The 26,159-nt window shown below is 47.2% G+C and overlaps 2 protein-coding genes across 4 annotated transcripts in view; one reads left to right on the plus strand and one right to left on the minus strand.

Annotated features, from left to right (window-relative positions):
• The first annotated feature begins 2,525 nt into the window (after positions 1-2,525).
• Positions 2,526-18,557, plus strand: NEIL1 (nei like DNA glycosylase 1). 2 transcript variants are annotated; one of them, XM_081020117.1, is made up of 10 exons: positions 2,541-3,052; positions 4,338-4,849; positions 6,023-6,142; positions 7,155-7,218; positions 11,064-11,163; positions 12,100-12,224; positions 13,072-13,099; positions 14,447-14,508; positions 15,629-15,866; positions 16,993-18,557. In XM_081020117.1, exons 2-10 carry the CDS (start codon positions 4,374-4,376, stop codon positions 17,037-17,039), a joined length of 1,260 nt encoding a protein of 419 aa, XP_080876243.1. In that variant the 5' UTR covers positions 2,541-3,052; positions 4,338-4,373; the 3' UTR covers positions 17,040-18,557. The 2 variants fall into 2 exon arrangements, with proteins under 2 accessions (XP_080876242.1, XP_080876243.1); XM_081020116.1 differs by lacking the exon at positions 16,993-18,557 and having other exon boundaries at positions 2,526-3,052; positions 15,629-16,986.
• Positions 18,558-19,439: 882 nt separating this feature from the next.
• The window catches only part of MAN2C1 (mannosidase alpha class 2C member 1), a 36,207-nt gene continuing 29,487 nt past the window's right edge, over positions 19,440-26,159 (minus strand). For both annotated transcript variants that reach the window (XM_081019857.1, XM_081019858.1), the window contains exons 21-26: positions 25,091-25,234; positions 23,862-23,971; positions 23,103-23,182; positions 22,605-22,750; positions 21,322-21,425; positions 19,440-20,401 (exon numbers count right to left, since the gene is read on the minus strand). In XM_081019857.1, coding sequence (XP_080875983.1) covers positions 20,272-20,401; positions 21,322-21,425; positions 22,605-22,750; positions 23,103-23,182; positions 23,862-23,971; positions 25,091-25,234 — 714 coding nt within the window. In that variant the 3' untranslated portion in view covers positions 19,440-20,271. The remainder of the gene's footprint in view (positions 20,402-21,321; positions 21,426-22,604; positions 22,751-23,102; positions 23,183-23,861; positions 23,972-25,090; positions 25,235-26,159) is intronic.

Here is a 26,159-nt window from a genome sequence, read left to right on the forward strand (position 1 = left end):
GATAGAGTTTGTTGTTTAGGAAGAAAACTTAACTTGAGATGGCTTCATCAGGAAAAAAAAAAAAAGATTAAGCAGAAGCAGATTTGGTAAGAAACGAACATTGCTGTAGCAGAAGCCTGAATAATCAGAAGAGGTGCAATGTCTGTGACTGAAAAGGTCCTGTCTCTATAGGGGGGGGGAAACCGCTGAGCTTCCGAATGAAGGCCAGGGCTTTTGAGCTTGATGAGAAAGCATGGGAGGAAAACATGTACCTGTGAGATCACCTTACTCCAATTTGCCTTCCCAACTGCTTCAATCTGTGGAACTATTTATGCAATAGATAAATAGAGGAAAAGGTAGCCCATATGGAAACTTGGAAACTTTTGGGTTCTCTGAACCAAGGCAATCCAACTTTTCATGCCAAGCGGGCCACAAGAATACTTGGACTGCATTGTCACGCAGGAGGAGGCGGAGAGCAAGGCCAAAATTTGACGCCCTTGCGCTGCCTTCCCCAAACCAGCTAAGCAAGGCGCCAGGCTTTGGGGAGGAGAGCAAGTTTCTTACACTTGATTGTAAAAAAACCCTCAAAGTGGTTTACAAAAAGAAGATACCTGCTACTTGTGCATGGATGATACACATTTGGCTCAATGAGGATGATTGGCTCGCAGTAAGAAACAAGTAGGAGCAAAGGAAGTTGCCTTAAACGGAGTCAGGGTTGGTCCACCTCGTACCATTGACAGTGTGTGGCTGTGGCTCTCCAGGGTTTCAGAGGGTGACTGCATTGTTCTTCCTAGCCCCCCCCCCTGAGATGCTCAGGGTTAAAACGCGGGGCCTTCTGTGGGCAAAGGTGATGCTCCAACGCCAGGCTATGGTTAATAATAATAATGGGATTTCTTATCCACCATATGGTCGCAAGGCAGGTTACAGCAAGATCAAAATATCAGAACAATTTAAGGGGCCATTGGTTCCCCCTCTTCCTTGAACAATCTCCCTCCAAGCAGGGGATTAGAAGAACAAGGACCCAGTCAGAATCGGTGCCTAACATGTCATTATTTATCCCTTCCCTTGCCTCACTTTAAAGAAAATGAAAGAGAAAAAAATCCTTGCTGAATAAACTTGGGGTACTTTAAAAAGGACAGCATAAGAGCGTGATAAGCAGAGTCGGGAATAGTTATGGACCACAGGTCTGAAATTTACGGCATGCAATGCCCTAAGAGAAAATTTAATGAAAATGATTTATAGGTGGTACATGACACCAGTCAAGCTTGCAAAAATTTATCATTTGCCCGATAATAAATGTTGGAAATGTAATGAGACTGAAGGTACATTCTTTCACCTTTGGTGGACATGCCCAAGGATTAAGACATTCTGGGAGATGATTTATAATGAAATGAAAAAGGTACTTAAATATACCTTCCTGAAGAAACCAGAGGCCTTTCTCCTGGGCATGGTCGGCCAATTGGTGCCAAAGAAGGATAGAACTTTTTTTATGTATGCAACAACATCAGCAAGAATACTCATCGCGAAGTATTGGAAGACACAAGATTTACCCACCCGGGAAGAATGGCAGATGAAGTTGATGGACTACATGGAATTGGTAGAAATGACTGGCAGAATCCGAGACCAGGGAGAAGAGTCGGTGGAAGAAGATTGGAAAAAGTTTAAAGACTATTTACAGAAATACTGTAAAATTAATGAATGTTAGAAAAATGTTGGAATGAAGTTATATGGCTTTAGTAGAAATGTTATAAGGAATTAAGTATAAATAGATTAATAGAGTATTAAAGGGAAAAATAAGGTTAGAATGCATTAAGCTAATTATAGGATAGAAAACAGAGGAAGATGGAAAGGAATTGCTGAAACAATTAACAGAAGTGGAATACAAAAAGGGAGGTGTGAGGAGGTCGTGGAAACAAGTGAATGAAAGATGGGATAATGAAATTGTTTGATTTATTTTACTGTTGTTGTTTTGTTAGTTTAATGTTTTGTATCGTATGTGTTTTTTCTTTTTTTAGTGTTTAATTTTTTTGGAAAAGTAATAAATATTATTAAAAAAAAAAAAGCATGATAAGCAGAGTCTTCTGGATGGGGCCCCGCCTTCTCTTCTTAACCATGGCCAACCAGGCGCCCACGATGGGAAGCCCACCAGCAGGAGCCCTCTCCCCTCCAGGGGCTTCCAGCAACCGGTACTGGGAAGCAGAGGGTTGCCCTTTTAGCTAGTAGCCCTCCCTAGCCTTCTCCTCTATGACCTTGTCTAATCTTTTCACGCCGTCACCGCACACCTCCAGTGGCAGCGAGTTCCATAGACTCTGCAGGATGAAGAAGTTCCCTTTCTCCAGCTTTCCTCGAACTTGGATAACCCCTTGGTGTCGCTGGACTACAACTCCCATCATCCCTAGCCACCAGGACCAATGTCAGGGATGATGGGGGGCGTAGCCCAACACCACCTGGGGGCACCCAAATTCGAGATCAGAGCCGGGCGCGCCCCAGCTCTAATCGGATTCCGTCCTGGCACGGATCCTCCCCTGCGTGGGCGTGGAAGCGCGCGCGCCCTCCCCTCCGAGGCTTGCAAGCGCAGCCTCCGCGCGACAAGGGACAAGCGGCGCGCCTCTCCGCCCGCCGAGGGGCGCTTCTTGCGCGGATTCCCTCGTGGGTCGGAGCCGGGCTCCATCCAGGCATCTGCGCCCTCGGAGGAAAAGGGAGAGGCGGCTAAAAGCGCGCGGGCGCTGCGTCCTTGGAACCGCTCGGGGCTGCGCTTACGCAACCAGCCGTTCGGGTGGTTCAAGGAGAAGCCGCAAAGATAGCCTCTGGGCATACGCAGAGCGCCTTTCCCTTCGCTCCTCCGGGAAGCTATCTCCGACGCCGCCATCTCCTGTCCTTCCGTCTAGCTTTATTTTTAAGATTTTATTGAAGGTTGGCAACGGTAGAGGACTCAAGGAAAGCCCAAATAGACACTGTGTCCCGTGGAGAGGGAGTCCTGGGCGTCCCTGTTGGTGGTGCAGAATATTTTTTTAAAAGCAGCAAACAGCACAGAATTCTCCAGGGTCCTCCCAGGCTTTGGCAACGCATCACGGTAAGTGGAAAGAGGCGTCTCCCCCCCCCCCCAGAACCCCTCCAGAGTTCTATACTGCATTTCTATGCTGGCCATTTCCTCAATTAATTTTATTTATTTACTGCGTTTCTATCCCGCTTTTCTCTCCGAGGAGCTCCATGTGCTGTGTTTGGTTTCCTCCCTCTTTGCTTAATGCCCAGACTGGGAGGCAGCCAGCGGCCCCAGGTGAGATTGATGGCTGAGTGGCCTCTTCCCAGACCCCCGTTTATCACCTGTCATCTCTGCTACACCTCCATTTCCAACCTCTGATTTCAGTCCTTTAATGGTTTACTGTTTCTTCCCTTCTGCGACTTTAATCTCTGACTTCCTGTTTGCATTTGTTTACTTTTCGCTGTTTTATAACTGCATATTTTAATGGATGTTCGTTATTCTTCTCCCACCTGGGAATCTCACCCTTTTGGATCAGGGCCAGGGAACCTTTTCCAGCCCAGGGCCTTGCAGAGCCAGGCAGGTAGATAATGTGCCCCCCCCTTTTTTACCCTGGGGATAAGTCTTATAAATAAGTATATAACTAATTTTCACAAAAGTTATGCTGACAAATAACATTATTTCAAGGCTTGAACCGTATCTGCATGTAAAGACAAAATGGAAAATATAGATAAATATGCTGACCGAGGCCCCCTTTGGAATCAAGTGGCCCATATGGCCCCCGCCCCCTCTGTCTGGGCCTGTGGGGGCCACATTCCCTTCTCAGCCTTTTTTGGGGGGGGTGCACGCCAGTGGTGGGCAGGGCCAGAGGCAGAAGTGGGCGGAGCAACAGCTTTCCTTTTACTTTGGTGCAGCAGGGCAAGTCTCTACGCATTCTAGGCAAGCAGGAGAATTGAAGGACACATTTCAGCCAGGTAAAAACACTCCTGGAGGGTGCAGAGTGGGGCCAGTGAGGACTGTGGCCTGGGAAGAGTCCTGTTGGGCCATACAGTGGTACCTCGGGTTACAGACGCTTCAGGTTAGACTCCGCTAACCCAGAAATAGTACCTCAGGTTTAGAACTTTGCTTCAGGATGAGAACAGAAATCGTGCTCCGGCTGCGCAGCAGCAGCGGGAGGCCCCATTAGCTAAAGTGGTGCTTCAGGTTAAGAACAGTTTCAGGTTAAGAACGGACCTCCAGAACGAATTAAGTTCTTAACCTGAGGTACCACTGTATACGGATACCTGGAGGGCTGCATTGGGACCCCAGGTGCGAGGCTCTCCACCCTTCTCTTTAAGAAACATTTTTAAAACTCAACTTTTCCCTCTTGCTCCTTCAGCCGTGTCTCCTATCTCAGCTCCTCCACGTCTTTAGGATGCCGGAAGGTCCAGAATTGTTCCTAAACAGCCGGTACATCAACGAGGAGTGCGGGGGCCTCGTTTTCTCAGGTAAAGTGGAGAAATCGGAAGTGAGCAAGAATCCAGAGGTGCCCTTTGAGAGCGACAGGTACCTGATCTCGGCCGTGTCGAGGGGCAAGGAACTGAAACTCACCCTCACGCCTCTCAAACAGGAGAGCCCCGCTCCTTCCAAAAGGCGGGTCTCCGCAGCCCGAGGGAAGCAGGCAGCTGAAGAGCCAATGGATATCATCTTCCGTTTTGGTATGTCTGGCAACTTCAAATTTGTCCCCGTGTCCGAGATGCCAAAGCATGCGCACCTGCGCTTCTACACCCGAGGAAGCCCGCCCCGTGCCCTCTGCTTCGTGGACTTCCGCCGATTTGGCCGATGGGAGGTGAGCAGTTCCTGGCAGGTGGACCGAGGGCCCTGTGTGATGCTGGAGTATGAGAAGTTCAGGTGAGGATCGCCCATAGCGGCTGCCCCAAGGCGCTTTGCCGCCTGAGGCAAAGCAGTGTCCCCTGCCTCCCCCCCTCAAGCGGCATAATATCCGGGGCTGGTAAAGTTGTTTTGGCCCCTCAATTTGGGTGAATTTCCCACCTCCTCTGCTGCCCCTTTCGTCACATCCACACTCATTCATTCATTTATTTATTTTTTAATTTATTTTTTATTGACTTAAGAAAATTATTGGTGGCTCATGGTAGAATTCTCGCCTGCCCCCCCTCATTCATTTATGAAAGCAACTGGCTTCCTCCTGACATCTTGGGAAAAGAAAAGACCCTTCAAAAATGGGAGGTGGTCTTGTTCTGACTTTATTTATTTATACCCCACCTTTTCCCCAACAGGAACTTGAGACGGCTTACAGATAAAATAGAAGCAGCTGAAAACATTGTGGGGGGGCAACCCCGTAGTTATTTAAAAAACAACAACCCAATGAAATAGTAATAGAATTAAAATATATTTGTATATAAAAGATCTCCATCTTTCTAGGTGGGGCCTGGATCAGATAGATTTGTTTTGATTGGTGTGGGAAACAGCAGGCTCTAACTGGTGATTGGCTGGGGAAATGAATGGCTCTCATTTAGCCCTTAGGCTTCGCTGTGAAGGTGCTTTGTTCCCAAAATGAAAATGTGTGAAGTACCACTTTGCCTATGTGGAAAACCGGCTTTACTTCATACGCTCCTCTGGGCCCACTGCTGCTGTCCCCATAGCTGTTATTCTGGCCCAGGGTCACCCAGTAAGCTTCATAGCTGCGTGAGGATTTGACCCTGCTCTCCAACACGCTAACCACTATGTCACACTGCCATTTAGTTTCCATCATGTGTTCGTGCAAAGCTTTAGACTCCTGTTAAGCCCAGGGCTTGGGGAGCCTCACACCAAATGCAGCCCCCACTTCACCTGGTCCTTGGGACTCTTGTCAAATCATGCCCCTCTTGCTAGGCTTCCCTTCTCAGCAACCTCTTTGAGACCTTTGGCTGGGCTGGAATGTGCCCTTGAACTGGGATAATGCCTCTTGCTTGCCAGGCCACTTTTGCCTCTGCCCCCAACCCCCCCGGTAGGTTGTGATGAGTGACTGTGGCCCTTCAGATAAAAAAGACCGGTGCCCTTTTAACAAGCCCTCCTCTGTTGCAGGGAAAACGTGCTGAGGAACCTCTCGGACAAGGCCTTTGACAAGCCCATCTGCGAGGCTCTGCTAAACCAGAAGTTTTTCAACGGTGTTGGCAATTACCTCCGGGCTGAGATTCTCTACAGGTGAGCAGGTGTCTGACTCTCGCTTGTGCCCGGGGAGCAGAGTCTGCCAGGCTGGGAGCATTCCTGCCCAGGTCGCTCTGGTCCTGGAAACCTCTGTAATTGTGGGCACAAGCGATGGCTCCTCTTCTGTGGTATCCTCCTCCTTGTGCAACTCCCTCCCCGTGAAGCTGCATACGACCTCTGTGCTGCAAAATGGAAGCAGATATTCTTCAACCATCAAGGCCCTTTCAGGAGCTGTCCTCAAAGGGAGAGTTTTGAGTTCTGACATTGCTGTCCTGTCATGTTTTTCACTAACCTTTTGAAAAGTGCTTTCTTGAAAAATTGCTGCAATTGGGGCTTACTTTAAAAAGGTAAAGGTACCCCTGCCCGTACGGGCCAATCGTGACCGACTCTAGGGTTGCACGCTCATCTCGCTCAAGAGGCCGGGAGCCGGCGCCGTCCGAAGACACTTCCGGGTCGCATGGCCAGCGTGACGAAGCTGCAACTGGCGAGCCGGCACCAGCGCAGCACACAGAAACGCCGTTTACCTTCCCGCTATAAAGCGGTACCTATTTATCTACTTGCACTTAGGGGTGCTTTCGAACTGCTAGGTGGGCAGGAGCTGAGACCGAACGACAGGAGCTCACCCCGCCGTGGGGATTCGAACCGCCAACCTTACGATCAGCAAGTCCTAAGGCACTGAGGTTTTACCCACAGCGCCACCCGCGTCCGGGGCTTACTTTAACAGTTGTTAATTACGTTGTGTTTGATATCGTGAGCTGCCTTGGGTGGGTTGTGCTCAGGTAGGTAGCATATAATGCAAAATTTAACCTGTTTTTAGTTTATTAAGACTTTTCGCAAGTCTTAAATTGTTGTTAATTCTTATTAGTAACTTCATTGTTGTATTTTTCTTGTAAACTGTTTTTGAGGGTTTTTAAAAATAAAATTTCATGACATTTGCACAGTGTCACTGAAATCTCACCGTTCCAATTCTTTGGCAGTCATTTGAAATCATTTCTGTGGCCTCTTGCAGGTTGAAAATCCCTCCCTTTGAGAAGGCACGGACTGTTCTGGAGGACCTGAAGCCCCGGGAACAGGTGAGAGGACGCGAGGAGGATCCCACTGGATCAGACCACAGGTCCAGTCAGCACCCTGCTTCCTGACTCCAGGCTTCCTATTAGCAAGGAGGGAGTGTTCTTGCTCTGTTACTCAGCCTTTCTCATCCCATCATGTGGAACAGGTCACTGTCCTTCCGCTTTAGGTCTTTGGGTGTCGCTGGACCACAGCTCCTATCGGTTCCAGCTGCCTCAGCCAATGGCTGGGGAATTGGGAGCCGCACCTCCAAAAGGATGTTGTAGAGTTGGGTAAGATTCAGAAAAGGGGGGCCAAAATGATCGGGGGGGGGTGGAATGACACTCCTACGAATGAAGTTCGCAATGTTTGGGACTTTTTAGTTTAGAGAAAAGGCAAGGAAGAGGCAACAAGATAAGACATTTATAAAATTAAGCACAGCATGGAGAATAATAATAATAATAATAATAATAATAATAATAATTTATTATTTATACCCCACCCATCTGGTTGGGTTTCCCCAGCCACTCTGGGCGGCTTCCAACAGAACACTAAAATACAAAAACCTATTAAACATTAAAAGCTTCCCTAAACAGGGCTGCCTTCATCTGGTGGGAGGGCGTTCCACAGGGTGGGTGCCACTACCGAGAAGGCCCTCTGCCTGGTTCCCTGTAAGTTGGCTTCTCGTAGCGAGGGAACCACCAGAAGAAGGCCCTTGGAGCTGGACCTCAGTGTCCGGGTAGAACAATGGGGGTGGAGACGCTCCTTTAGGTATACTGGGCTGAGGCCATTTAGGGCTTTAAAGGTCAGCACCAACACTTTGAGATGTGCTCAGAAACATACTGGGAGCCAATGTAGGTCTTTCAAGACCGTAGTTATGTGGTCTCAGTGGCCGCTCCCAGTCACCAGTCTAGCTGCCGCATTCTGGATTAGTTGTAGTTTCCAGGTCACCTTCAAAGGTAGCCCCACATAGAGCACATTGCATAGTCCAAGCGGGAGATAACCAGAGCATGCGCCACTCTGGTGAGACAGTCTGCGGGCAGGTAGGGTCTTAGCCTGCGTACCAGGTGGAGCTGGTAGACATCTGCCCTGGACACAGAATTGACCTGTGCCTCCATGGACAGCTGTGAGTCCAGAATGACTGTAATGAGCAGAGAAACATTTTTCTCCCTTTCTTGTAACGCTAGAATTCATGGACATCCAACGAAACTGATTTGGGACAGTTAATATAAAGTACTATTTCACATGGTGCATAGTTAAATTATGGAACTGTCTCCTAGATGTCTTTGAAAGAGGATGAGATAAAGAGAGAGCTATTGAAGGCTACTGTTAATTCTGGATACCAGTGGCTGGAAGCCACAGGAGTGCGGGGAGAGGGCCCTTGTGTTCAGGTTCTGCTTGGTTCTGCTTGCGGGTTTGCCAGAGGCATCTGGCTGGCCGCAGTGAGAACAGGATCTAGCAAGCTGTGCGTATGTTCCCACGCCCTTCTTCAGTGTGCATGCCTGCAGGGAGAAAACCTTTGTGTTCATATTGATACCACCTGGAATTGTGATCATGCAAGGCTCAAAACATTATGGAAACCTTGGCTGCATCTCTGCAGATGTTTGCATGGACATGAGGGAGCCAGACTATCTGACATGTGCGGTGTGGGGATGTGGGGCAAAGCTACTTGGCGTAGCTTCACTCATGCATTCAGCTTACTCACGAGAATAGCTTTTCTTTTTAAAATTTACTTATTTAGAGCCGCTTGTGCCAGGCTCCTCAGTCAAAAAGGCTCCCAGAGCAGCTTACAATCTAAAACACACACACACACACACACACACACACACACACACGAAAAGGAACAGGGAGGGAAGAGGAAACTCAAAACCCAAACTCAGGCACCAATTTCTAAACAGTACAGTCATACCTCATGTTACGTTCTTTCATGTTACGTTCTTTCAGGTTACGTCCCACGGCGACCCGGAAGTACCGGAAAGGGTTATTTCCTGGTTTTGCCGCTCATGCATGCGCAGAAGGGCTAAATTGCGCTGCAAACCTGCACAGATACAGCGCTTAAGGTTGCGCTTTTTTCATGTTGCGAACGGGCCTCCAGAATGGATCCCGTTCGCAACCAGAGGTACCACTGTAGTTCCTCTCATGAGCGACTGGCACAGTTCAGGGGCAGGAGGTGCCCGGTTGTCATGGTATTGCCAGAGATTGCAGGGGAGGAGCAGGAACAGGCAGAGGGAGGTGGGCAGGAAGTGGCGATTGAGGAAGGAGGGGAGAGCCAGGAGGTGGGACGGCTCTCAGATGTTGAACCAGAGCCTCAGCACCGCACAGGAAGTTCTGGCACAGACAGTGAGACAATGCCTATTCTGTCTGCCAGGGAAAGGAGAGAGTTAAAGAGGAGGGGGGAGAGGCATCACGTGAAACTTCCCCGCTTTTTCTGTTGGAGAAGAAGCTGGCGTAAGCCACTCCCAGAATCTGAGCCGGAGGATTCAGATGCCTTATTGTAATACGCTGCCTGTGTTGTCGTTGTTTAGTCGTTTAGTCGTGTCCGACTCTTCGTGACCCTCTGGACCAGAGCACGCCAGGCACTCTTGTCTTCCACTGCCTCCCACAGTTTGGTCAAACTCATGTTTGTAGCTTCAAGAACACTGTCCAACCATCTCGTCCTCTGTCGTCCCCTTCTCCTTGTGCCCTCCATCTTTCCCAACATCAGGGTCTTTTCCAGGGAGTCTTCTCTTCTCATGAGGTGGCCAAAGTCTTGGAGCCTCAGCTTCAGGATCTGTCCTTCCAGTGAGCACTCAGGGCTGGTTTCCTTCAGAATGGAGAGGTTTGATCTTCTTGCAGTCCATGGGACTCTCAAGAGTCTCCTCCAGCACCAGAATTCAAAAGCATCAATTCTTCGGCGATCAGCCTTCTTTATGGTCCAGCTCTCACTTCCATACATCACTACTGGGAAAACCATAGCTTTAACTATACAGACCTTTGTTGGCAAGCTGATGTCTCTGCTTTTTAAGGTGTTGTCTAGGTTTGTCATTGCTTTTCTCCCAAGAAGCAGGCGTCTTTTAATTTCGTGGCTGCTGTCACCATCTGCAGTGATCATGGAGGCCAAGAAAGTAAAATCTCTCACTGCCTCCATTTCTTCCCCTTCTATTTGCCAGGAGGTGATGGGACCAGTGGCCATGATCTTCGTTTTTTTGATGTTGAGCTTCAGACCATATTTTGCGCTCTCCTCTTTCACCCTCATTAAAAGGTTCTTCAATTCCTCCTCACTTTCTGCCATCAAGGTTGTGTCATCTGCATATCTGAGGTTGTTATTTCTTCTGGCAATCTTAATTCTGGCTAGGGATTCATCCAGCCCAGCCTTTCGCATGATGAATTCTGCATATAAGTTAAATAAGCAGGGAGACCATATACAGCCTTGTCGTACTCCTTTCCCAATTTTGAACCAATCAGTTGTTCCATATCCAGTTCTAACTGTAGCTTCTTGTCCCACATAGAGATATGTAAAATAAAGACTGTTTCTATGTATCTCTGAGTGAGCAGAGGCATTTCTTGCGAAGAGCATTCACAAGCCATCACACCGATGGAGCTGGGCCTCCAGCAAAGCTGATGACACGAGCCTTCTGCTTCCTATCTGCCCTGCTGAGGTCACCTGGGGGGATGCCTGGCTCCAGGGGAGAGCTGAGGGGAGAGGAAGCCTGATGGCGCCAATGGAGGGAGCCCTGCTTCCCAGCACTCCCATTGAGTTTTATTTTTAGCACATTAGTCTTTGGGTGTATGTATGAGAGAACCTGGAGGAAGGATGAAGGCTGTATGGGAAGCACCTTAGTTGGGTCCTCTTTTGCTCGGCCTCCCTTGACTGCTGGCCTTCCCCTTGCAGGCACCTGGGCTAACCTCTAGGAAAAAGGTGAAGCCGAAACAGGAGAACCCCGACCTGCTGGAGCTCTGTCACCTGGTGCCCATGGAGGTTGTGAATCTGGGTAAGGACCAGGTTGAGGACAACCCAAAATGCTTCCCCTCCATATTCTGTGTATCATTCAAGAGCTGCAAAAGTGTGTAGGTTTGAGGGGGGTGGATGGATTGATGGATGGATTTTTATTTCATAAAATTTATACACTGCTAGTTGTTTTTTTTAAAGCATCTAAGTGGATTTGCAGGGTTGGAGTGAAATTCGAGGTGGGGTGGAGGCAAACTTTGCTACCCTTCAACTTGTTGCTTCTCCTCCCAAGTAAATATGTACAGTGGTACCTTGACTAAAGTCCAGTCTATTATAAGTCCGTTTTGGACTAAGTCCAATTGCAACCCAGAAATGAGTGCTCCGGGTGCAACACAGAGGTGATATTTGGAGGTTTTGTTTTTGCTTTTTTTGCATTTTGGTTTGTGTGGCTTTTTCGGTTTTTTGACTGTGACTTCGTTTTATGGCACTGACCTGTGACTGTGGCTTGTGACTTGGTTTTTGTGACTTGTGTTTGTGACGGTGCGGAACCCAGTTCAGCTACTGGTTGATTGTGGTGTGACTGCGGAAATGGATAAAAGCCCCACATCCAAACAATGACTATCATCAGTGCACGTAAGAAAAAAAAAATGTTAATTTTTTTCATCTACAATACTGTCTTATTTATTTTATAGTAAAGTAACATTGATTATTGCCTTCATTTTATGGATCAATGGTCTTGTTAGACAGTAAAATTCGTGTTAAATTGCTGTTTAAGGGGGTGTTTTTCATTGTCCAGAACGGATCAATCCATTTTCAATTTCTTTCTATGGCAAAGCACACCTTGTTTTAAGTCCGCTTTGTTTTAAGACCGGATTACAGTCTTAAACCAAGATACTACTGTACAGGGTTAGTGTGTACAGCTTGATAGGGTGGGAACGCAGTTCTGCGTTCACATTTCTCCTTGCCTTCTTCCCAATAGGTGGCAAAGGTTATGATCCTGTTAGGACGTCTGATTACACCATGTTCCTGGAGTGGACTCAGTGCTATTTCGTCCCAGGCATGCAGACCCTGCGCGATGCCAACGGCAGGACCGTCTGGTTCCAGGTAGGAGCCTGAGGGAAGGACACCAGTTGCTTTCCTGGGGGTGGGGTGTTGCAGTGTGTTGGCCCCTCTTCCTTCAAGGTTGGAGAACATGTGGCCCTCTGTGAGCATTTCAAAATGTCATGGTCTGTAAATCTCGGCATCTGGAAAACAGCGTGAAATAACCTGAGGGTTAAACCACAGAGCCTAGGACTTGCCGATCAGAAGGTCGGCGGTTCGAATCCTCACGACGGGGTGAGCTCCCGTTGCTTGGTCCCTGCTCCTGCCCACCTAGCAGTTCGAAAGCACGTCAAAGTGCAAGTACAGTGGTACCTCGGGTTATATACACTTCAGGTTATATATGCTTCAAGTTACAGACTCCGCTAACCCAGAAATAGCACCTCGGGTTAAGGACTTTGCTTCAGGATGAGAACAGAACTCATGCTCTGGCGGTGCAGCAGCCGCGGGAGGCCCCATTAGCTAAAGTGGTGCTTCAGGTTAAGAACAGTTTCAGGTTAAGAACGGACCTCTGGAACAAATTAAGTACTTAACCTGAGGTACCACTGTAGATAAATAGGTACTGCCCTGGCGGGAAGGTAAACGGCGTTTCCGTGCGCTGCTCTGGTTCGCCAGAAGCGGCTTAGTCATGCTGGCCACATGACCCGGAAGCTGTACGCCGGCTCCCTCGGCCAATAAAGCGAGATGAGCGCCACAACCCCAGAGTCAGCCACAACTGGACCTAATGGTCAGGGGCCCCTTTACCTTTAGCTTTACCTAGTTGTTTGTGTCTTATGTTCCCAGCACCAAAACTCAAGATGAGGTTTTTGTTTTTTGTACTGATTACATTCTGGGCCATCTTCTTCCCTTGCAGGGCAATCCTGGACCGATGGCCCCAAAAGGTGAGTATCAGGGGCCCCTTGGATCGCCTGTCAGTGATTTCTCCTGGATACCAATACATTGGGTTGCGAAGGGAGCAAATAGTTTTTGATCCAGCCTCTCACAGGGCTTGTTAAGTAAAGATTTAGGCTTTTAAACAGGGAGACTCCTTGCTCTTCCTTGAGGACGTCTTTCATCTTAATATACCCTGATGTGCCTCCAAAACAAGGCCAACTTCTACAGTGCTTGATTGGGAGATGTAGGTTGGTTGCTCAAAGGCAAAAGGTGGTAGGTTGTGGAGGTGCTACTCGAGTAGACGCTTTGCTGTCAATATTTGTTGTATTGATATCCCACCTTCTCCGTGCAGCTCAAGGTGACTTACATGGCTCCCCCCCCCCCAGTCTAAATTAATCCCTCCAACCCTGTGAAGTAGCTTAGGCTGGAAGTGAATGACTGGCCCAACGATCATCCAGTGAGTTTCATGACGAAGTGGTGGATTCGAACTCTGGTCTCCCAAGCCCTAGTGTGACACTCTAACCAACTACACCACCACTGGTGTAACATAGGCATGACTAACATAGGGCTGTTAAGTTTTTATGGGTCTATTCTTTACTTAGTTGACTACGAACCCCAAACTGCACTGAGGATCTTTAAAAGGTCAATCCTTTATTAGGCATAGCAAGCCACACATTATCAAACAAACACCGTATACAAATTGTGCAAAATACGAATTCAGCATAACAGGGTTTATCCCAGTCAGATCTTTAACACCAGAGAAAATCAATTTGCATAAATAATACAATATAACACTGCCACATCACCGATCAATTAAGAACCACTAAATCTCTTTATAATGGCCCAGTCTTTCTTCATGGACAGCACTCAAAAATTCAGCCAATATTAAAGTAATTTGATCATTCCTGTCCGAGAGCAGGTCCTGAACCACTGGTGGCATAGAATTGAGCCTGTTAAGTTGTAAGGCCTCTAATAATTGTCTTCTGGCATAAATGCCAAAATCGCAAGAAAATAAAATACACTCCAAAGTATCAGGTTCCTGTTTACTACATTTGCAGAGGCGTTCTGCTTCTGGGAGAGCTAAATATCTTCCCACTGAGGATCTTTGGAAGAACCATAGCTGAGTTGCAGAGTCCTTAATTTGAATGCAGAAGGTCACAGGTTCAATCCCAGGTCTCTCTAGGTAGAAGGATCAGATATGCATAGACTCATCTCTGTGCTTAAGACACCAGAGAGCCGCTACCAGTCGGCAAATGAGGCAGCTTCCTCTTCTCTTCTATGATTTTGGACGCAACAGAGACATTTTAAGATAACGCTGGCAAAACTGGGACTGGACCTTTTGTTTTGTTTTGCAGGAGGAAAGCCACGCAAGAGACAGTTGAAAGTAAAACCTGATCCTGATACCTCAAGCTCCAAGGTAAGGCAGCTCTTTTTTTAAAAAAAAATAGAATTTTTAAATTGATTTTCCAATATTGTTCCAATAACAGCCTCATTATAACAATGCCAAATTTATCCAATTAAAACAATTATTAAAACCAATTATTTATATACTGAATTATATGATTCAGTTAAAGTGACTTCCTCACATTCTAGTTTTGATGGGTTCTTCTTTGCTTTCTTTAAAATTTTCTGCGTTCCAAAATCTTAATAATTTCAGTTACATTCCCTTCAAGATAGTAATCCCTTATACAACAACTACAGTCTTTTGGTTTCAATTGGTGTTAATATATTAAGTAACATAAAGTTTCAAGTGAGATACTCAGGCTGTAATTGTTGTTCTTTCCTGCATGTAGTAATTTTCCCATGATATTGTCCTAACCATATATAATGTTGTGCCCTTCAATCTTCCAACTGTTGATATTTCCCATCATGACTTGGGGGAAGCAGTTGTCTCACAGTTTTCCAAAAGCCTCTGTGTCACTTTGTCCTTCAGGAGCTTGTTAGAGACCCCTCTGTTCTAACAAATAAACTGTCCTCGCCGTTTTTTTCCAGCCTAGGAAGAGCGCTCTGATTCCAAACTGCAAATGATTAATAGGAAAACCTCTGACCTTGCAGCTGTCAGACTCCTTTCCTCCTTTCAGCTGAAAAAAATATAGTCCATTATCTTTCCAGTTAGATTACATTCCAAATTGTCGGTTTCCTTTGCATTCCTTTGAAAATAGCAGAGCACGGGGGTGGTTTTGTTCTGTATTCCAACATAGTCCTTTCAAAGGGTGAAACTTCCCCCTCTTTCTCTCTCTCGCCATTCCATTCCTCTCACACATGCAGTTCCAGTTTGATGTTAAATTTCATGTTATTAATCCAGTTTCTCCCAACCTCACTTTTTATAGTGCCTTTGCCTGCCCTCACATTCCATAGGGAAGCAAGAGAGGAATTCAAAGAATGAGTTTCCCCCATCGTTCTTTATCTCCGTCTGGCTCTGTGATTCCTGCATTGTGGGGTTTGAGACCTTCAGCCTCTACAATTCCATTATTCTATCTCACAGGTGTACACTTGAATTGCGGAGGTGAAATTCAGCTCTGTTTTGTCTCTCCTAGGTCACAAAACTGGAGACTGTGGCCAGTATTCCTCAGAAAGATGTTGTGGGAACAAGGAAGTCTGGAAGGAAGAAAGGGAAGAGAATTGTCCCCCAAACAGAGGACCACACTATGGTTAAGGAAGCCAAGGTACCAAACACCAGAACTCGGAGAAAGGTTTCTGCCTTGCAGCAATCTCCATCACCAGATTCTGTGGCTGAATCCCAAAAGAGGCGAGGATCAACCCGGAAAACCAGGGGTAAGAAGAGATGTGATCTGGCTTCAGAGTTTGGAAGCGGGGCACAGAAGGTAGAAATGATTATTGGATTTTGAAAAGCTGCTATCACTGGATCCAATTCATCAATTTTGCTGAATTAAATAATTTATATTGGATTTTTAAGAAACACACAACTAATCGTTATCAAGTTGAATTGTACTGTGTTATCATCTTCCTTAGTAGGTTGGGCAAACCACTCTTTTGAATAATGCTTTTGATAGGGTGGGGTAGAGCACTGGGATGGTTCAATGGAACTGGGTGGGCCGGTGGTGTGTGTTGGGATACTGCCAGGGAGACAGTCATCTCCAGACGATCCATCGGTCTACCGTAGAACAGCATCAGTCAGTTAGCAACACGAGCCTCAGACACATTCCAGGACTCGTGCACGCCCTTTTCAGCAGACTCCGCAACAGAAGGTGCACCCAGAAGAGCATATTTACAACTTTATTCAGCGTTGGTCAGAACAAAGGAAAAACATGACTGCCTGCCTTCGTGTCGAGGCAACAGAAGGAAAACGAAAGCTATATACAAAAAGGAAACTTCCTGTGAGCAGGAAGTACTCAGGCTTGCGACACACAACAGCCTGCTCCCTTTTTAAGGAGGAACGGAAATATCCTAACAGTGTGTAGCCCCCAAAGGCTTGGTAACCACTGGCCTAGACCTTGCTGGGTGCCAGCGACCATCATTCCCGACCATTTGCAATGCCTGATGGGAACTGGGCAGCGCAGAGTTGGAACTATGGAACTCACTGCCACAGGAGGCAGTGATGGGCACTGACCTAGATGGCAGCTTTAAAAGAGGATTGGACAAATTCATAGAGGAGAATTTGTGCATGATGGCTCTGCTCTGCCTCCATGAGCAGAGGAAGCAATGCTTCTGAATACCAGTTGCTGGAAACCACTATAAGGCTCTTGTGCTCAGCTTGTTTGTGGGTTTCCCATTGGGGCTTCTGGTTGGCCACTGTGAGACCAGGATGCTGGACTAGGTGGGCCATTTGCCTGATCCAACAGGGGGGTTCTTAAGTTTGCATGGGACTGCAGGTTCCCACTCCCTGAACGCCCACATGTCTGGCCTGCAAGCCGTCTAACTAACTCCTATTCCTTTTCAGGTACTGCTGCTGTTTCCACAAGACCCAGGCAGGTGAAGGCACAGTAACATTCCTGATGCAGAACATCCTCCTCCCCTTCTCAGCCATGTGCTGCTGAGGCAAAAGGGGGTATAAACTCCTGGACGATGCTCACATAGCTGCCTTATGTTGGTTTCTGGATCCTGGCCTGGCAACAGGCAACACGGTGGGAATTGTCTGCTTTGTCACTTATGTGCTTTTTCAAGTCCTGCTAGGAACATATAGCAGAGCAGCTACTATGAGGCCTTTTATACACTGATTTGCTTCCTGGAAATGCCACTGTAGATTCAGGCCACAGTCTCAGCCCCGATTCCAAACAGCGAGTAGGCTTCGCGTATACCACCGCTGGAAGAGATCTTTCTGCTCTGGGTGTCAAGGCCTGCGTTAAAGAGAGGGTTCTCTTGATACAATGGAACCTCTATTTGCGACCATAATCTATTCCGGAGTCTGTCCGGAGTTCGAAACAGGTCGCTGGGAGAGGCGCTGTTGTGCGCAGGCAGCAATTCCCCGCTTCTGTGCATGCACAAACAGCGATTGTCGCTCCTGCGCATGTGCGAACGGCTATTGCTGCTCCTGCGCATGCACGAACGGCCGCAAACCCACTGGATACTTCTTGGTTTGCCGCTCCTGTGCATGCGCAAACGGCGGCAAACCCGCCGGTTACTTCCGGGTTTGCCGCGGTCACGACTTGGAACGACCGTGAGAAGAGGTGGTGGTAAGTTGAGGTTCGACTGTATATTCACAACAGAGGAATGACATAGCTCAGCCTCCTCCAATCTGGGAGCTGTTGCAGGGGCTTCTGGTAGGGGAAATCTAGCTCAACTCATCAGCAGATAGTTTTCGCTTGGTTTGGGGTATAATTGCACTGTTGTATAATCCGCAAGAAGAATCCACAAGCTGATGGCATTACCTCCAGCTCCTCCAAGACCTGGACTCTTGGCGCTGCAATTTTAGGTGAAATGAGTTTTGCCCTGTTGCTTCCTGAAAAGAGATGTCAGAGGTTCTACCTTCTGAACAAGGTGAGGGCCCATTATACACCTGTGCATTTAAGGTGCAGGTTGTTCGATGCAGCTAGCAGGGGACTGCAGCGGGAATGAAGTTTAAGCCGTTCCAGTTTCCCCCAGAGCAAATGACACCTTCATACTACTTGCATTAAAAACAATACCACTGACACATTTAACATCATGTCTAGATTGGCCTTTGGATCAGGAGCACAAGAGCAGAGCTCAGCTGCTGAAACGGTTGCAGTATTTCCTTCTCAGCGTTACTTCTGACAGGAATCTTCTCCGGGGCTCAGCAGCTACATGGATAATTCAGGCCAACACTTCAGCTGATCAGTAAGATATCTAGAGGTAGTTCTGTTCAGCAAGGAGTGGGATTTGATCCACTGCTACATTACCTCCTAGATTTGAAAGAAACGTGCATTTTAACAGTTACTCAGTCAAATACTTTCTACCCTTGGTGATTATATTCTTGGTGATTATATTTCTATCTCTCCTTTGATTATATTCTTACGGTGCTTTTTGGTGCAAATAAAGATTTTTTTTTCTAGAAATGATGGTGTTGTAGGGTGTGGTGTTATGACGAGACAATTGTCAAGAAAAAGTCCTAAGTTCTTGTGCCCCACTCTGCTCATTGATTCCAGCTCACAATCTTTAAACATTGGGAGCTCCTGCTGGCAAGGCAGAGATGGTCTCCCGCTGTGTGCAGATGGGTGATGGTAAGTAAAGTCACCACCTGTGGGTGGGGGCAAGGACCGTCCTTCCGAGCCCCTTTGGCACAAGGGCTGTCAAGGACTGGGGGGACACCTCCCCACGTCAAAGAGAGTCCTACCACACATTCCAAAGGGAATGACAAGGAGAGGCCTGAGCTGCCATGTAGATGTTAACCTGGAATGCGGAAGAGTATTTCCATCCCTCCCCACCACAGCTATTTCTCTGCCTTATAACCATAGCCCAGTCCTTCTTTCTGGGGATTCTTTTTTTTCTAGAAGAAAAGCGTTGCCGCATCCCTTTAAAGTGGGACACGGGTGGCGCTGTGGGTTAAACCATGGAGCCTAGGACTTGATCAGAAGGTCGGCGGTTCGAATCCCCGCGATGGGGTGAGCTCCCGTTGCTCGGTCCCCGCTCCTGCCCACCTAGCAGTTTGAAAGCACATCAAAGTGCAAGTAGATAAATAGGTACCACCCTGGCGGGAAGGTAAACAGCTTTTCCGTGCGCTGCTCTGGTTCGCCAGAAGTGGCTTAGTCATGCTGGCCACATGACCTGGAAGCTGTACACCAGCTCCCTTGGCCAATAAAGCGAGATGAGCGGCGCAACCCCAGAGTCGGTCACGACTGGACCTAATGGTCAGGGGTCCCTTTACCTTTACCCCCTTTAAAAAGGAGGTTTGAGCAGAAACAGGATGATTCACAGCAGATAAGCAAAAGCTTCCGACTTCCCAGTTGTTTATCAATAGTAACACAGAAGCTGCCCACTCTGCCACAAAGTCAATGAAGATGTAAGAATCCCAGGTGTAGATTTCATAGAATCGTAGAACAGTAGCGTTAGAAGGGGACCCGAGGGTCATCTAGTCCAACCCCCTGCAATGCAGGAATCACAGCTACGATTTAGACTTAGAATAGGTAGGTCATCCCAGGAAATAGAAGTTCACTGGTTAAAGTAGGCCACTAGTGCCATCCCAGCCCGCCATTTTGCATTGGCGGCATCGCACAGCAGCTTTTTTGCACTTGCCACAGGTTGGCAGACCTTAGTGCTCTAGTTAAATGAAATAAGAAGAATGGCGTGGATGTGCTCACTTTGGCAGCAGATATACTAAAATTGGAAGGATACAGAGAAGATTAGCATGGCCCCTAAAGGAGTGGCAGGTGAAGATGATGGACTTTGCTGAATCGGTCAAACTGACCTGCAGGATCTGAGACCAGGATGATCAGAAATTCCAAAGAGACTGGAGTAAATTTATTTATGATAATTGCAAAAATTTGAAGACACTAGCAGGATTGAAGTAAATCCTACAATGTAGACATATAGTAAAGTTAGATTGCACGATTGGATTTGATATGGGATACCGATTGAAGGGAAGTCGTAAGCTCGGCAGAGCAAAAAGGGTTTTTATGTTGATCAATGTATTGTTGAAAGCTGTTTAAAGGAAAATAATAAAAAATTATTTAGAAGAAGAAGAAGAAGAATGGTGCGGATCTTTCAAGTCCACCCGTGTCTGCCATAGCTTCAGGCCCAAGCTTGCAGTTTGTGCTCCAGAAGATCAGCTGCTGCCTGGTTGTTTCAAAGTCAGCAGGACAGTTTGTATTTGGAAAGGTGTAAAGGAGAGGCGCAGGCCACGCTCCTCCAGTGGCACGCACTTGCTTGGATCAGGCCGCTCTAGGAGGTCGCACCTAGGAAAGGAGAAGAGTGAAACTCTTTGAGCACAGTCCGGAAAACCCATTCACTGGGCATTCATCCTGATTCGGGAGGCGAGATGAGATCGGCTACTCACTAAGCATCCGTTCAGATTTGTTTGCTGGGAGGTTAGACAGCATTGTGACCAACAAGTATTATCTCACACTTTCCAGTACGCTTCCCCTCTGCTTTCTTTATTACAGTGGTACCTTGGGTTACAGACGCTTCAGGTTACAGACTCTGCTAACCCAGAAATAGTACCTCGAGTTAAGAACTTTGCTTTAGGATGAGAACAGAAATCGCATGGCAGCGGCAGCTGGAGGCCCCATTAGCTAAAGTGGTGCTTCAGGTTAAGAACAGTTTCAGGTTAAGAACAGACTTCCAGAATGAATTAAGTACTTAACCCAAGGTAAAGGGACCCCTGACCATTAGGTCCAGTCGTGGCCGACTCTGGGGTTGCGGCGCTCATCTCGCTTTATTGGCCAAGGGAGCCGGCGTACAGCTTCCGGGTCATGTGGCCAGCATGACTAAGCCGCTTCTGGTGAACCAGAGCAGCGCATGGAAACGCCGTTTACTTCCCGCTGGAGCGGTACCTATTTATCTACTTACACTTTGACGTGCTTTCAAACTGCTAGGTTGGCAGGAGCTGGGACTGAACAACGGGCGCTCACCCCATCACAGGGATTCGAACCGCCGACCTTCCAATCGGCAAGTCCTAGGCTCTGTGGTTTAACCCACAGTGCCACCCGCGTACCCGAGGTACCACTGTACAAAAAATCCAAATTTTGGGGGGAAGTGCATTTATTTGTCAGGGGTGCCAAATAAACTTTAGCGGAATGCCAGGATGTGATAGAACTCCACCTGAAAACAGCAGCAACCTGGAAGCGCCTTGTGGTGTTTACATTTACACACTTACATGATGGCCTCTTGGACTGGGAGAGACGTCTGGAGCCAGGTGACCACAGTACTGCCGTGTGACTCATACAGCCTGATCACCAGCACACCTGGCACGTCCTCAGCCTGAAAGGAGGGAAGGAAACAGACAAGCGTCCCATAATCAGCCCATAGTCAGCACAATACTCTTCTCCAGCTCTGTGCAACCACTCCTCTCTCCTTGTGGTCCATTGGTTATGGCTGACCACTTACTAAATTTGTATCCCACCTTTCTTCCATCACAAAAGCCAAGGGCAAAGGTGGCGAGGGGCATGGGCAGGGGGGCACCGCTTGGAGAAATTCCCAAGGGCCAGAGAGATTTTTTTTTCTTTGTTGTTGTTTTTCTTCTTTCTTTTTTTATTGGTTTTCACATATTACATTACAATACAGATGTACTAAAGCTAACACCATTTCCTCCCCATCCCCCCATCCATTTACATTTCTATTTCCTCAATCCACCATATTATTCTCCTTCCTCCCACTTCCCTCTGCCCCCACTCGATTTCCTCCACATTATGCAATTTACAACAACCTTTGCATTCTACAATCTTCTCAAATCACCTATATATTCTTTTTATCTTTCCTTACTAATTTTTCTTCCATCCAGTACTTCACATTTTAATCTATGCATATTAGCGTATCTTTTTCCCCAGCAATATTTTGCCATATATTCATCCAAACATTTCCACTCCTTTTTTTAATTTTTGATTCGACTGATTTCTTATTATAGCAGTTAATTTTGCCAAAATTAAATATTCATTTAGTTTACAAACCCATTCCTCCTTTGTGGGTATAGCTTGTGACTTCCACCTAGCAGCAATCACTATTCTAGCAGCTGTACTTGCATATGAAAAAATCCCCCCCCCCCCGTGGTATCTCTTCATCTATCAATCCAAGGAGATATGACTCTGGTTTCTTTGTTATTGATATTTTCAACTCCAAGGGCCAGAGAGATTTGAAGGGCCACATTTTGCTCTCAGGCCTGTGGCTCCCCACCCCTGGCATACTGCAACGGAGGGCACCTGGGCAGTGCCCAGGTCTGCCTACCATCTCATGCTGTGCTCATCATTAGAAGAGTCCTGGCTCAACCCAATGCCCCTTGTGGGAAACCAGTAAACAGGACCCAAGGACAAGAATTCTCTCTCTTCTTGTTCCCAGCAGCCGGTATACAGAAGCACTGCTGCCTGTGACCGTGGAGTTAGAGCTGAGCTTCCCTTGGGACTAGTAGCCATCGAGAGAAGCCACTTTGTGACTTGGGCCCCGTACCTGCTTTATTGCTTCCAGGACAACAGCTGGGGATTGCACAGAGAAGGCGCTCCAAGCTGAGTGCTGCCCTGAGACGCACGGCACCTTGTGAAGAGGGAAATTCAAGTTGTATGCCTGACGGATCACCTCCGCCTCCTGGAATGAACCTGTTCAGAAGACAGCACTTTGCCATCAGAGGCAAGAAAGGGACAGTCACCTCACCGCCATGCCTGTAGGCGGCTGTTTAGTTGCTTCAAAAAGCTCCACTTAGCCAGTGTGGTGTAGTGGTTAAGAGCGGTAGACTCGTAATCTGGGGAACCGGGTTCACGTCTCCGCTCCTCCACATGCAGCTGCTGGGTGACCTTGGGCCAGTCACACTTCTCTGAAGTCTCTCAGCCCCACTCACCTCACAGAGTGTTTGTTGTGGGGGAGGAAGGGAAAGGAGAATGTTAGCCGCTTTGAGACTCCTTCGGGTAGTGATAAAGCGGGATATCAAATCCAAATCCAAACTCTTCTTACCTACATGAGGCATCACTGCATATGTAAACTGATGGCTCCCAATATCTGCTGTGGCGTCAGGCGACTTTGGTGCTCTTAACCTTCATGCAGATGAAAATGATATATTACTATACAAGAAGGTAAGAATTGGCCTGCTGGATCAAGCCAATTGCCCATCTAGTCCAATGCCCTGTTCCCACAGTGGTCGACCAGATGCACCGAAAGGAAATCCACAAGTAGGATTTGAACACAAAAGCTCTCTGCCCTCCTGTGGTTTCCAGCAACTGATATTCAGAACCTTTTGCTGAACATGGAGAGAGTGTAGCCATTGAGGCTAGCAGCCATCGATTGCCCTCTCCTTCGTCAATTTGTCTAATTCTCTTTTTTTTTCAGAAAAATGACTTTTAACTGGGTTTTCTAAACAAGTATCAGAGGAATAATAAATGATACTGTTCAATCCTCTTTTAAAGCCATCTAAGTTCCACGGTTTAACTCTGCGCTGCCTAAGTTCTTTCTTTTTATCTGTTCTGAGCTTTGCACGGGACGCTTGTGTTATTGACTGTGCAGTTCTATCAACATGGCCATTCCCAGACTCACTTCTGTTACTCCATTCCTGACGTAGCCAAACAGGCAAACATTAGATGTGCACTGAGCCAAGATACACAAGGCACCTGCAAGCTCCCTTCTAAAGCGCCAGGAAAACACAGCAAAATTCTGGAATACCAAAGACCTCAAGCCATCCCGCCAGAAATCTTTTCCTGCCTGCCTGCCAAAACTCACAGGGAAAGGCTCATCACGTTGCCCCGGACGGAGCAGCCATATTTGGAGTCGTTCAGCAGGGCCACCCCAAAGCCATGCTCAGACAGGTCCATCCACTTGTGGCTCCACACCTTGGAAAAAGAATAACCAAGCAGATATTAGGACAAGCATCATAATCCAGGGCAGTTATAAGCAAACTTCATTTTTTTTTTAAAATAATATTTATTAAAGTTTCACAGAAAAGTAAAAAAAAGACCACATTAGTAAAGAAAAAATTAACAATGAAAAGAAAAAATACAAGGTAGAAAAAGAAAAAATAATCAAAAACAATTTCATCTTTTCCTCACTTCTTTTACGTTTACTTGTTTCCCGGACCTCCTCTTACCTCCCTCTTCTGTATTCTAATTAAATATGTTAATCCAACAATTCCTTTCCCTCCTTTTTAATCCTAATCTTTAATCTTGATATATTATAACTTTAAATTTTACATTTTACATATTAAAAACCAATTTTTCCATATTCTTTTGTGCCTGTACAGCTAGAAACCACTTAACTTCAATCCAACATCATTCTAACATTCATTAATTTTGCAGTATTTCTGTAAATAGTCTTTGAATTTCTTCCAATCTTCTTCCACCGACTCTTCTCTTCTCCACCGACTCTTATAAGCAAACTTCAGGCTTGCAGGGTCTCCTGTGTTTTTAAAACTAGAATTCCTAAGGTATATTAACCAGAACTATTATTTTTTTTTAAGCACTTGGGAGGGTGGACATACACACACATAATTAAGGAGCCTCTGAGCATATGCTCAGCCCAGGGATTGTGTTTTCAGTGCCAGGCCTGAGTTCACAGTCCTTTCGCCCAGTTCAAGGGTCTTCCAAAGCCCTGAACAACTTAGGTCCAGCTAACTCAGGGATTGCCTGAACCCTTCTGTCCCAGTTTGATCACTGAGTTCATCTGCAAGAGCGTCGTTGCTCGTTCTCTGAGAACTCATTTGGCAACAGCAGGAAACAGAGCCTTTGGTGGCATTGGCCTGGTCCTGTAGAACTCTTTGCCATGAGAGATTTAGCAGGCGTCTCCTGTGCCAACTTTGAAATGCCTGCTGAAAACTTCTTCTGAATTTATGGAACCAAGGGGGCGGTGTCCCAAAAATCTTTGGGAACCACCGGTGTAGACAGTTGATAAACAGAAAGGTTGACAGCCACCCAGCAATACCTATCTTGGCCAGGAGTCTGTGGGCAAATTCTCACCTCAAACCGAGCCCAGTCCCAAGAGGTGTTCCAGTGTGTTGGCCTCTGAAGGTGGCCAAACTGTATCTCATATGTGGCGTTGGGGCTCCGGACCTTGGCAGGGAATTCCACCTTGAGGAACTTATGAGCCTCATTCCAGTCCACCTGTGGATCCAGCAAGAAGTGTAGCGTATCAGAGGAGAAAAGGTGCCTTGTTCTCCGCCCTGCCCCCAATCTCAAAGTTATTTATTTATTTATTTACTTACTTACTGTATTTTTCGCTCTATAGGATGCACCGGACCATAGGAGGGGGAGAACAGGGGAAAAAAAATTCTCCCTCTCTCTGCTCAGCACCCCTTCAGAGAAGCAGCAGGAGAAACAGAGCCCCTTCCATTTCTCCTCCCGCTTCACTGAAGGGGCGCTGCGCAGAGAGGGAAAACTGTGCAGTGCCTCTCCAGCGAAGCGAAGCCTGGAGAGCAAGAGGGATCGGGGTGCACCGACCCCTCTCGCTCTCCAGGCTTCAGGCGGCTATCTGCAAGCCTTCGGAGCGCAGCGGGAACTCCCGCTGCGCTCCGGGGGCTTCAGCGAAAGCACCACGGAGCCTCCAGAACGCGGGGGGAGTTCTCCCTCTGCGCTTCGGAGGCTTCTTGTTGCTATCGCTGAAGCCAAGGAGCCTGCATTCGCTCCATAGGACGCAGACACATTTCCACTTAATTTTTGGAGGGGGAAAAGTGTGTCCTATAGAGCAAAAAATACGGTACTTACTTACTTACATATAAAACACATACATTCTCCAAGTTTATTTGGAGGCTCCCCTGCTCTAGGAACTTCCAGGTCACCAGGAAGTGTCATAACATCTACACAACCTACTAAAGCTGATGAGTTCTCCTTATTCCAGGCCAGTCCCAAACAGCAAAGGAAAGTGAAACCAGACTAGGGTAGAGTTTGTGGGGGTCAGGTGGGATTGCTATGAGGAATTATGAAAATATGGAGCAAGCCATTGTGTCCGCAGTGAAAGCATTGCGTTGACTGGGTCTGAGTCATTGAGAATAATTTCTGATTAAATCCCACAAGCCTCTCCATCTCTGCC

Source organism: Podarcis pityusensis (genome assembly GCF_964106645.2).
Source record: "Podarcis pityusensis genome assembly, chromosome: 9".
Lineage (NCBI taxonomy): Eukaryota > Metazoa > Chordata > Lepidosauria > Squamata > Lacertidae > Podarcis > Podarcis pityusensis.

Bases quoted from the DNA above. Each gene is read 5' to 3' on its own strand.
- NEIL1 (XM_081020116.1), top strand. From the start codon at position 4,374: ATGCCGGAAGGTCCAGAATTGTTCCTAAACAGCCGGTACATCAACGAG. The intron at 4,850-6,022 runs GTGAGGATCGCC...CCTCTGTTGCAG, and splicing joins CTGGAGTATGAGAAGTTCAG to GGAAAACGTGCTGAGGAACC. The intron at 12,225-13,071 runs GTAGGAGCCTGA...CTTCCCTTGCAG, and splicing joins GCAGGACCGTCTGGTTCCAG to GGCAATCCTGGACCGATGGC.